Raw genomic sequence first — 12,601 nt, 5'->3', positions numbered from 1 at the left:
AAATTGCTGTTTGGAAGAACAGCGGAAACATTCTAATTAGTTCTAGAAAAAACTACATATGGGGACAGGAGTTCAGGTTTAATTCCACTACAGTTAAGAACCGATTTGAGGTTAAGATAAAACTCATAATACATGACTCCAAGATTAAGGTAATTGTTTCATAACTCATTTTTAAATTAATACAGATTTTAAAATTATTCTCATTAGCGTTTTCAAACGATTACTGTTAGTTGAACTGGCTTAAGTCTAGTGATAATTAATTTTGTATTCACCAGATTTACGTAAACGACGATTTCCTTACAGACTTGAGTCTACGAGGTGTAAACAAAGAAACAATAAAATACGTATCAGTGCGAGAGGATATTTTTGTGGAATGGATACTATACAGTGTATGTATCTAGTGCAGTATAATCATACGGTTTAAAATTAAACTTTAATATTGAATTCGCTATTTAAAGTTAAAAAAATTAAAATTCGAAATTTAAAAATTCACACTTATGCAGTTGCCGAGAACGCAGCTTAGTTAGGTATAATCGTCGAATGTTATGTCGCTATTGTAGGATGCTCTTTAAAACAGAAGTAGGCGCCAATAGTGCTAACAGGGGAGACCGCGGTGCTGCAGTCACCCGATCGCCGAGTCGCTGGTGGACGCGCCTGATTTGATTTAGTTAGCGATTATAGTAGCCCATTGTACCCGGCTCCCGGTCAAAAACCTCCTGGACATAAACCCCTGGACAAAAACACCCGCGACATAACCCCCCCCCCCCCCCCCCGCCCCGCGACATAAACCCCCTGGATAATAACCCCGACTGAGGTTTATATAAGGAAATAATAACGATAATGAGAACCAAAAAACAAAATTAAATTAAATTAGTGTAATTTTTAACGACTAACGATTCTGGTACCGAGTCAAAAGTAGTATGTTTTTGTTTGGAAGTAAAGACAACGTTAGGTTTTTGGAGGTTAATCAGCACTGCTTTATGGGTGGTACATTCAAAACAGCTCCTGCATTGTTTCACAATTGTACACAGTCCATACATTGGTCAATGGGCGGACTGTTCCATGTGTTTATGCTTTACTTTAATACAAAACACAGGAAACATACACAGCGCTCTTAGAGCAACTAACGGTAATGAATACAAACCTGCAACCAATTTCTATTATGATTGGCTTTGAAACGATTGTGATAAAAAGTGTTGAAAGGGTATTTCCAGACTGTGAGATAAAAGGATGCTTTTTCCATCTTAGCCAAAACATATTCAGAAAAATACAGAACTCTGGTCTTCAACAGAAGACTATATGGCAAAATCAAACAACTCATTTGAAGTTGGCCATTATAGAGTATTTGCGAGGCATTGCTCAAAATCTCTCTTTTTAAAGTTATAATAAAACATTATTTTTCTAATGTTTGTTTTGTTTTTAATTATTAATTTTGGTTCTCATCAACTATGGTTTTTCGTTATTTAAACATCATTTTTCTTTGGGGGGGGGGGGGGGGGGGGGTTATCCAGTGGTTTATATTGCGGGGTTTTTTTTGTCCAGGGTTTTTTTTTGTCCAGGGGGATTATTACCGGACACCATTGTATCCATAGTGTATTGGATTCTTAAGTCGAACTTAGGGGCCGTTGTGTTAATGTTGGAGCTGGGGCGGCAAATCTAACAAAATTCAACTGTATTCCTTAACTTATTACTAATCATTATTTTAAGAATGGTAGTCCCATCCCAGTTTTTGTGTCAGAATGTTTTTATTGGTAAAGTGAAGCAGCCAAATTAATATTTTTTACATGGTTAATTCCTTGATTATTCAAAATTAAAAGAAAAAAATTCTATTCACCAATAATTTCATCCGTCATCAACATACAAAGATACCTCATATAACCTTTATAGTATATATCTATATTCTACTTAAAAATAGAAAAAATGATAATTGAAAAATAAAGAAAGAAATAAAATACTAAGTAAAAAAAAAGTCAGTCAATCTGGCACAAACCTTGAGCTAATATTAGATTTAATTATTCCTTTTGTTTTTGTTGCAGATAGCCTCACCTGTAAGTACACTACGGTTGACTGCGAATGAAATATTTGTTTTAATTAATACTGCTATTACATATATATATATATATATATATATATATATATATATATATATATATATATATAGGTTAGGGCCCGAAAATTCAAACACATTTCTGCAGGGGTGGGGGAGGGGGGGTGCTGTTTTTCTAGTCCCGTAACGGCAGAATCCTTTTTAAATTGTGATTATCGCGATGACTGACCGGAGTTTGGTTGTATTTTTATATATATATATATATATATATATATATATATAGGTTAGGGCCCTGAAAGCCAAAAACATTTCTGAAGGGGTGGAGGGTGCTGTTTTTCTAGTCCCGTCATGGCAGAATCCCTTTTAAATTGTGATTATGGCGATGACTGACCGGAGTTGGGTTGTATTTTTAAAATTCTGCAATGGCCTAATATATTCATTTGTTTCAAATTATAAGCTTTTAATTCTATCCCATTATAAGGGTCCCGTACTTCCTGTTAAAAGATGGCCGGTTGGAGAAAAGATAATGTTTAGAGGAACACCAACAAGGAACACTGTGTAAGTGTTATAATTAATTTGTATATTTAAATTAATGCACACTTTAATATTTACAGAAAGTAACAGTTTATTTTTGTTACTATCACTTTTTAAAAGAGAATAGGGGAAGCAGGCCATTAAGGGGCAAATTAAAAGGAATCCCTTCTCTTAAATATTATTAAATTAAGGCACATTAAAAAATGACATCTATATTACGAAATTAGTTTCTAACTAAATATTATAAAAACTAAAAAGCATAAGACTAAAACGAACAAGAAAAAGCTTTTCAGGTGTCAAACTTCCGTGTTTCGTATACCTATGACCGATATGAAGTTACACTTTTCCTAATTTTCCACGGGCATAAATGAGATCAATACGTTATTATTTATTATTTCAGGCCAGAAATATTGCAATGAAATATGTTTAAGTACTAAATTAGGCAATTTTAAAATTTAAAATTTAGTCTATTAAGGTATGTATATATATATATATATATATATATATATATATATATATATATAATATAGGGTAAAGGTGGGTAAGTAGTACCATTTTATGCGAATTTGTTTTTGTTAAGTAAATGACGTCTTAAAGTGGGCTTAAATCTCCATACAAACTTGCACATTCATTAAATCCACAAACCCCTTCTCTGTAAACCTGAATAGCTTTTTTCAGGTCTGCTTCAGTCCGTTTCGTATCACGTTTTCAAAACCAATAAATGCAAAAACGTTTTAATAATGTAAAGTAAGAAGTAACTTCCTTAACAGGATTTGTGAATCAAACTTGCAACCCATTGACCAGGTATACTATTAGTTAGCAGCTGTAAAATGTACACAGGTAGGTTAACTAGTTCCACCAGTACCCATTAGCCGCCCTAGCTTGGTACGACTGAGCCAACCTCCACTGTAAACAGACATTTGCTTTCGAGTTTTAACCGGCAAACAAAATCAAAATATAATGAAGCATAAATGATTTGTCGGCACGTTAGAACAGAAAAAAACTAGTTACACGTTTCTCTGCTTCATGGTACAGCTAGATAGACAGTCTCGATATTACATCGAAGAGTGACAAAACACATAAACTAACTTTGCGTTTCAACTGTACGGTCGTCTCCGCGATTTTTTTTTCTAAGAACACAGCTTGCATCATGTAAGATGTATTCATTGTGTTCCCGCGATTTTCAAGGTCAAGGAATATGGGAGAGGTACGAGATGCCACCTTTACCATATATAAATTATATATATATATATATATATATATATATATATATATATATATATATATATATATATATATATATATATATATATATATAGGAAAATTATAGCGGTCGGGCCTAGTGCTGGCTCTTCATATAGTTATCGTTGTCGTCGTTGTTGTCCGGTGTTGGTGCAAGTTAATTATACCACTTCAGTGATCAAAAGACGTGAAAAGTTAAACAAAAATAATTGGGTTATCTGAATCATTCAGTAAAAATATTTTTTTTATTGCTATAAGCTTACATGGCGGGCTAAATCAACATAAATACTGCTTTCTTTGGAAGCTCCGTACGAATGAGTAGACTGCGATCTTGAAATTAACATCTGTCAAACGATATCTACGGTGTGATCTTGTTCATTGTTTGACTTTTCTTGAAAGTAATTTCTTCTTGTATTATTTCCGTGTAGCAGTCATTTTCTCCCGTAGGGTCTGTCTCCACCACCAAGGGATGGTATTAAACATACACAAGTCGTGTGGGTTGGTTTTATGATCCTTTCATGTCTAGATGTACAATCCTCTTTTTTTTAGTTTTGTCAATCCTTTCATATATGTAATATACACATTTTATCAAATGTATACACGCAAGCTCCGGTGTGTTTTTTGTAGATATGTTTAGAATGTTATACTTAGGTTGAAGCTTAATTATTTCTGATTTAATTTAGGTTTACGGTCGACTTGGCATGTACTGGCGGAGGAAAATCTGATCTTGCAGCGCTCTTTAGACTTGTATTTAATGATGGTAACCACGTGAACACTGTAATCATAAATGACCGATTTAACGGTACCTATGGTAAGGCAGCAGCTATGAATGATTTCCCCTTTGAAATCAATGTTCCTTTCACGATGGTGTGGGTGCTACACACACCTCTCTTGCAGGTAAGTTTTGACATCGTGTGATTAATTATTAGTTTGTTTGATGTGATATCCAATTATGCAACTGAGATAAATTATGCTGCTTCAGATGACTAACATATACTCAAACTAAATTTGTGTGCTGGTAATTAAGATTTACGCTAATTATCTAAAAGTGGTACAAATTAACTAAGGAGTCTTATCGGCTTTTTTCTTTATACGACAGAGTCAACAATACTTAGAATCAACTACAGTTGCAGCCGGCGATATTTAAAATCGACAATATTTAGAATTGATGATTCTTATAATCGAAAATACTTAGACTCGGTGACATTAATTATTGACGATAGAGAGTAGCGATACTCATCATTCGAGAGGAAAAAAGAAATGAAACATGTTTCCAGAGTTTCTTCCAGGCAACTCTAGGGGGGGGGGGGGGTAGACGGGGTGTCTGCTACCCCCCCCCCCCCCCCCCCCCGAAGTAAGTCTACCGCCCCACCCCCAACGAAATGGAATTTATATAGAAAACATATACTTTACCAGTGTCCGCTAACCCCCCCCCCCCAAGAAAAGTTGTCCACCCCCCCACCCCTCCGAAAATATCAAGTGTCGCCCCGGAGAAAGAAGTCTGGAAGAAACGCTGCATTTTCCAACTTGGACAGTATTTCCGCCAAAAACATGTGTAGCTATAATATTTGTATCAACTAATTTTGGGAAATAAGATGTTGATATTTTCGATTAAAATAACTACTTTAACATTTTTTCAGATTACAGTTACTACAGCTGAGGGTTCTAGCAGGAAAGATTACTTCAAGACCAAACTTAGTTCATGCTATAACCGCATAGAGCTTTGGGGAACATTGACAATATCTCTGCTTCATATGACTTAAACATCTATTTCTTCCTATGAACAAATGAGTTTTCATAGGTGAAATGAAACTATTGCTGTTGCTTAATTTTTTAGTTTAAATTCATGAATAAAAAAAAACAGGTTCATGCATTAAGGTCATAACACCACAAACCAGTATGTTATTGACAATATCTCTGCTTTTTATGACTTAAACATCTATTTCTTCATGTGAACATGAGTTTGCATAAGGGAAATTAAACTAATGCTGTTGCTTCATTTTTTACTTTCTCGTATATACGAAGTATAGAGAAAGTATTGTAATCGTGCAAAAAAATAAACCGGGGGTGATCTCCCCTAAACTTTCTCGAATATTCTTATATAAAACAATAGGGGATGGGAACTCGGGCTATAGACATGATTTTTAATCCATTTTAAATACTTAAAGTTTTTAAAATAGAATAAAATCTCGTAGACAAAAGAATTGCACACCAAGTGAACGCCAAATTAAAAAAAGTGCATAATAGTGCGCAATATTATTAGTACTTTAAAAATTTACATTAGTTTTTTGAGAAATCGGAAGTAGCGTAAATTACTACTTCCATTCAACGGAAATTACTCAAAATTTAACAGAAGGTAGAGAATTAGATCGTATACTTACATGTGAAATTTCATTTATCTATCTGAAATAGTACTCAAATTATAGGCTTTTTAAAAATTCAAAGTAGAAAAAGTACCACTTCCGGTTGTTGGAAATCGCTTAAAAGTTAATACGGATCTACGATTTTGATAAAATACTTATATATGAAATTTTATAAACCTAGCTGTAACGGTACTCAAGTAATGGTGTTTACACACAGACACACAGACAGACACACAGACAGACACACAGACATACGGACAGAATTGCAAAGCCCAGTTTTTCAGACTGGATTACGCATAAAACCTCTTTATTTTGATAAATCTGGATTTATAATTTTTGCCCGATTAAAAAAAAGCCCTCTATACTTCGGATGTGATGAAGAACTGAGGTGTAATAAGGGGAAAATTGTTAAAATTTAAAATGATTTTTGTGCACGATTACAATACTTTCTCTATACTTCGTATATACGAGAAAGTAAAAAATCTCACTGATACGGAAAAACATAATTTTGCAATCTTGTCCGTATGTCTGTGTGTCCGTCTGTCTGTCTATGTGTGTGTGTGTGTCTGTGTGTAAACACGATTACTTGAGTACTGTTAAAGCTAGGTTGATGAAATTTCATATATAAGTATTTTATCAAAATCGTAGATCCGTATCAACTTTTGAGCGATTTCCGATAACCGGAAGTGGTACTTTTCCTACTTTGAATTTTTCAAAAGCCTATAACTTGAGTACTTTTTCAGATATAAAAAAAAAATTTCACATGTAAGTAAAAGATCTAATTGTCTACCTTCTGTTAAATTTTGAGTAATTTCCGTTGAATGGAAGTAGTAATTTACGCTACTTCCGATTTCTCAAAAAACTAATGTAAATTTGTAAAGTACTAATAATATTGCGCACTATTATGCACTTTTTAATTTGGCGTTCACTTGGTGTGCGATTCTTTTGTCTACGAGATTTTATTCTATTTTAAAAACTTTAAGTATTTAAAATGGATTAAAAATCATGTCTATAGCCCGAGTTTCCATACCCTGTTATTTTATATAAGAATATTGTGTATTTTGTCAATGAAAACAATTGTTGTGATTTTAATTGTTTAACTCTCCCTGGCCAATCCGGTTGTCTTTAAGGAGATGTTGAGGCGGGTTTTTTTTTTAAATTTTGAATTGATAAAATAATTTTAAACGGCTTTTACACGGCTTATATTCAATACAACAAAATGAAAATGAGTGTAATCGAGGGTTCCAAAACAACTTTTAAAAAATATAACTATAATTTTATCCCCTGCCATAGTTTTAAAAATATTTTTAAAAATTATTATGATTATATCGACTTTTCAAGCCAATTGTAACTGCTAGTTTTTAAACAGTTTTCTACTCTATGAAAATTATTATTTTTAAGTTGTTAATTAAACTAAAAATAAAAAAAGGAGATATTGATTTTAAACAAATCCCTCTAGATTTACTCTTGAAAGAGTAATAGTTTAAATGGGCTACTTACAAGATTTCTTCTTTTTGGTTGTGTTGTGTTGTGTTTATATTTTATATTGTTTTTTGTTTTGTGTGATAAATTGTTTTGTGTTGTCGGCCCATAGGGTCTTGTTCTTTGTTTTTCTACAGAGTAATGTTTGAATGTATTTTTCACCTTAGCGAAGCAATGTCAAACTGCTATTATATATATATTCAGTGCATTCAATGGCTTGTTATTATAAGGGTTTTATGTTGTTTTGTTTTCCAATTTATAGTCATTCACTATATAGGAAAGAGCAACACACACAAAAATTGTGTTAAACCAACCAGTTGCTTGTAATCTTTAAAAGACAGCCTTCTGTCCCTTAGTCTTAACAGGGAACCACTTATCATGTTTGAGCTTTGCTCATCACGAAACAATCGATGTGTGATTTTTCTGGCTTGAAAGTCGGCAGTCAAAACTGAAACAAAGAATCGGTGTTACACCACTACACAAAAGACTTTCAAGAAATATTCCGAATCAGCAAAAGATAACGGACAGCGTTAAAAAACATTTTATTTAAAACTTAATTGCAAGACATATAATTTTAATTGATGAGATTTAACCTATTATTCAGTTTTTATAATTGATTTGTTTCAAGCATGATATTGTGTTGACCATGACAAATCAAGGTTTTCCCATCATGAGCTTTACCTACTCGACCGCGCCAACCACCTTAAGTATTATTTCCGGCCATTTCGAGATAGAGAAGCAATAAGGATAGTTATTAGGTAGCTATTTATCATACAGTCTGAAGTGGTTCAATGGTCGACCGTTTTTTTTTCTGTATTCTTAATATGATGGAGAAATATGTTTAGATAGCCAGTTAAGGACAGAAAACAACTTTGTATTTTTTTGTTTGCTGGTTCTCTTTGCACCTCGGTTGTTACGGTTTGCCTTTTATCTATTCCATTAATAATTATCTCACCTTGTTATAATAGTTGAACCTATCTATTGAAGTATATATCGTTGCCAAAATAAATCAATTACGGTAAATTACATGTTGGGTTTTACAACGTTCATCTTGTAGTTTCTTGTAGTTAAAGATAATAACACATTGATTTATTGATGAAAAATACTAGCAAATTGTTTGTTTTACTACATTACACTAGACGTAGTAGATTATTAAAAAAAGAGGTCAATCGAACATAAGGCCGACATACACATAGAAAATGTGGATATATACAAACATCTCCCCATGTCTGAACAAGTTTATCCTGCTCTACCCCCAGTTCTAATGTCTACTCATACAATAAAACATAAATCTCACCATGTCTAAACTAGTTTATTACTCCACTCATGTCCACAACAGTCACCGACACTGAAAAAATCTGTTAATAACACGTGTTGTTGGCGTGGTTCTGATGACTGAATATAGTTATCTTTTGTTTAATTTCCTTCGGCCACCTTTGGTCTTCGTGTTAAATAAAAGTGAGTGCCATAACAGTTTGAAAAGCTGCTTTCTGGATTTTACTAGAGCACTAGGCAAGTTCTGCTGTATATTTTTCTCGTTTTATTTAAACTTTTATCCGTCCTTAAAGTGAAATTCAGAATTTTTAATACACAAGTTGCACATACTTTACCTAACAGTGGCAAAGGCTGACAGTTTTAAAAAATCCTGTTTAGTATAGAAGCATTAAAGATTTGTGTCTATGTTGCGTAATCAAAGTGGTAATTAAAATATAAAATTACTTAATAAATTTCCAGGCTAATTAATTAAAAACTCACTGTATGTTTATAGACGTCGGACCTCCATTGCCATGATGATGCTTCATCTTATGCTCTTTGTATTTCTGTCAAATATCCTTTCCTTGGGTTGTGTGGACACTTATCAGATCCAGACCTTCAACAACAGCACATTTCACCACACCAAACGGTCGTTTGCTGATGGTAAAACAAATGTAAGTGTACATCGATCTGACTTTGTTTTCTTTAGTTTATGACTTGGTTATTGTTTAAAGCATTTGGTCAAAACTTAATAGAGCTGAAACTTTTTCCACTTAAGGAGAAAAATGCAGCTCCAGACAAAAATATAAATCTAATCGGTTTAGGCCACATTCAACATTTTATAAAAGGAGTTCGCTTGGAGCCGAAATACGACAAAATGAAATTAAAAATTAATATCGATTAGGCAACGCAAAATAAAAACGAAAAGAATGACAAAAATAAATATATAAAAATAAATATAAATACACATTAAATTATACATTTTACATATTTTATCATACATGTTTAGATAGTTAATTTGATAAGATAAACAGTCTGTTAACAAAACTATCACACAAAATATCTATCATATTTTTATGATCACGTTTTGTTTTATAACACTACCAAAAATATTCTGAGCTTTGACGCAACAACAATTTGCGACGTACACAGTTGTCTTAAAAATTGTGTTGTGACTTCTAATCTGATCGTAATTTACACAGTACCCAATCCCTTACTCTGGGGAAATTCGATTTCCAATGTACGACGGGAAAGAGGTTATCATTGAAGGAGTGACAACGTCTTCAACGAACAGGTGACTGCATGGTGTTTTATTTAAGATGAAAAGTTCCAATTCCTACAGTTTAGGCAGCGTGTGTTAGATACGGTTAGATTTATACTAGCTTTATTGAACCAACGTTTTCTACGAAATGCCGTCCGTCTATTATTGTTATCATGTATAAAAATCGTGTTTTCGTCAATAAATTTTGCCTTTATAGCGACCATTTAAAAAATCTCTAAAGCCTGAAAGAATATATCAGATTAGTAATTGTTTAGGAATCTATCTATAATAATAGTTTCGCTGTCTGTCTATGTATCTATCTGACAAGAACGCTCTAGAGAAAACACAAGGAAAATAAAAACATGCATAGTAATTCGAAAAACGAAGTATGACGTCGACACATTTAGCACAGAGTAGAAAATAATCTCAAGCCGGATAGTGCACACATTAATATGACGTCATTGATTATCGAGTAAACATTCAATACAAAGGCAATTTTGTCTAATCTAAGTGGTTTGCGTGAAGAGTTTCTTTCATACAATTCTTCGGGTAGGGGCGAAGCCCCACCCCCGCGTAAGAACGTCTGAGCCCCCCCCCCCCCTCCTCCCCAACTCAAAAGAAATTTCCTCATCGATACTCTATAATAAAATTACCGCCTAATTAATGTGTCTAATCTAAAAAGTGGTTTACTTGCAATTTCTTTAATGCAATTCTTCGGGTAGTGGCTAAGCGCGACACCAGTGTTTCTTTCAGACTTTTTCCTCCCCGGAGAGGGGTGGGGGTACTTGAAATTTTCGGGGGCGGGGGTAGAATTTTTGGGGAGGGGGCGGACACTGGAAAAAGTATATAATTATATTTCGTTGAATGGGACGGTAGACATGTTTTTTTGGGGGGTGGGGGTGGGGGGGTGGGGGTGGGGGTGGTGTGTATGTGGGGGGGGGGTGGGTTGGTTTTAGTTTAGGAAAAGAGACAGCACTATCAGCCTAGCGCCCGTTGTATCCTTCCTCAACGGGCCATTTTTCTCGTGTTATAAAATTTATGCAAAGAATTTAGAAATCGTTTGATTCCGTCTAATGATTAGTTTTAATTTATTTTGAGGTTATTTTAAAGTTATTTAAAACGTATTACAAAAATAGTGTTTTATCTTGCACACGTTCTGGGAAGCAAGCTACATAAAAGTTGGCTTTTATTAATTTTTACAGTATATTATATGGTGCAGAATGGGAGACTAAGAATGTGAAATTAGAATTAAAAACATGGGCGTAGATCCGTTTTATATTTATACATTTTAACGTACGTTATATGAGATTCAGAATACATGCATTACATTGTAATAATATAATTGTTCTAGGTTCATAGTTGAGTTGTGTCCGAGAGCTGACTGCGGCGATGACAAACAAATGTATATGAGTGTTCGGAAGGAAACAGGAAAAATTCGAATTAGTTCTATAAAAAACGACACGTGGGGACCGGAAATCACGTTTAATGTCGCTTCACTAATGACCCAATCTGAGGTTGAGATAAAACTCATAATACATGACTCCATGATTAGGGTAATTGTTTCATAATTCGTTTTTAAATTAATACAGAAGGTTGGCAATTTTAAAATTATTCTCTTAACGTTTTCAAACGATTACTGATAGTTGAACAGGCTTAAGTCTAGTGATAATTTATTTTGTATTCACCAGATTTACTTTAAAGACGATTTGCTTACAGACTTGAGTCTACGAGGTGTAAACAAAGAAACAATTAAATACGTATCAGTTCGTGAGGGTATTTTTGTGGAATGGATACTGTACAGTGTGTGTACCTAATGCAGTATATTTATACGGTTTAAAAATAATCATTAATATTGAATTCAATATTCTAAATAAAAAAAAATCCAAAATTCAAAATTCGAAATTCAAATTTCAAATACGGTTTAAAATAAATCTTTTATATTGAATTCAAAATTTAAAAAAAAAAGGCAAAATTCAAATTTCAAATTTCAAAATTAAAAAAAAATTCAAAATTTAAAAATCAAAATTCGAAAGTCAAAATTCAAAATTCAAATCAAATTTTTTGCCACACTACCGTTTAGTACACCCCAGTGCGTGTTAAGAGTGCAATAAACTAATAAGACCATGCGTTACTATTAGGGGTAAACTGGTTGAGTCCAAGATTTTAAAGGGACCCAACGCCGGGTTAGATTTTTCATTGTGCATTTTTCCCCCACCAAAGTATGAATTTTTTACGTGTGCGTCCGTCTGAGGTCGGATTACCCGAAATACCATGGGCTATTTATGATCGATATGGGGCCACATTAGTTTTAAAGAGCACCCGTCGACACTGTGGTGCTTTAATCGGTTTATTTCGAGAGCGCCCCCACGACGACCCTGACACTTGAGCGGTCGCCATGGTGTGCTCTACCTTATTATT

The 12,601-nt window shown here is 33.7% G+C and overlaps 1 protein-coding gene across 1 annotated transcript; it reads left to right on the top strand.

Annotated features, from left to right (window-relative positions):
• Positions 1 to 2,534: 2,534 nt before the first annotated feature.
• Positions 2,535 to 5,679, top strand: LOC131927457 (uncharacterized). Its single transcript, XM_059283169.1, has 3 exons — positions 2,535 to 2,605; positions 4,507 to 4,720; positions 5,464 to 5,679. The coding sequence occupies exons 1-3, from the start codon at positions 2,574 to 2,576 to the stop codon at positions 5,584 to 5,586; spliced, it is 369 nt and encodes a 122-aa protein (XP_059139152.1). The 5' UTR covers positions 2,535 to 2,573; the 3' UTR covers positions 5,587 to 5,679.
• Positions 5,680 to 12,601: the final 6,922 nt, after the last annotated feature.

Source organism: Physella acuta, unplaced genomic scaffold (genome assembly GCF_028476545.2).
Source record: "Physella acuta isolate Inbredline_101_S28 unplaced genomic scaffold, ASM2847654v3 ptg000008l, whole genome shotgun sequence".
NCBI classification, from domain to species: Eukaryota; Metazoa; Mollusca; class Gastropoda; family Physidae; genus Physella; species Physella acuta.
The sequence above is the reverse complement of the archived record's forward strand: the minus strand, read 5'-3'. Positions and strand labels throughout refer to the sequence as shown.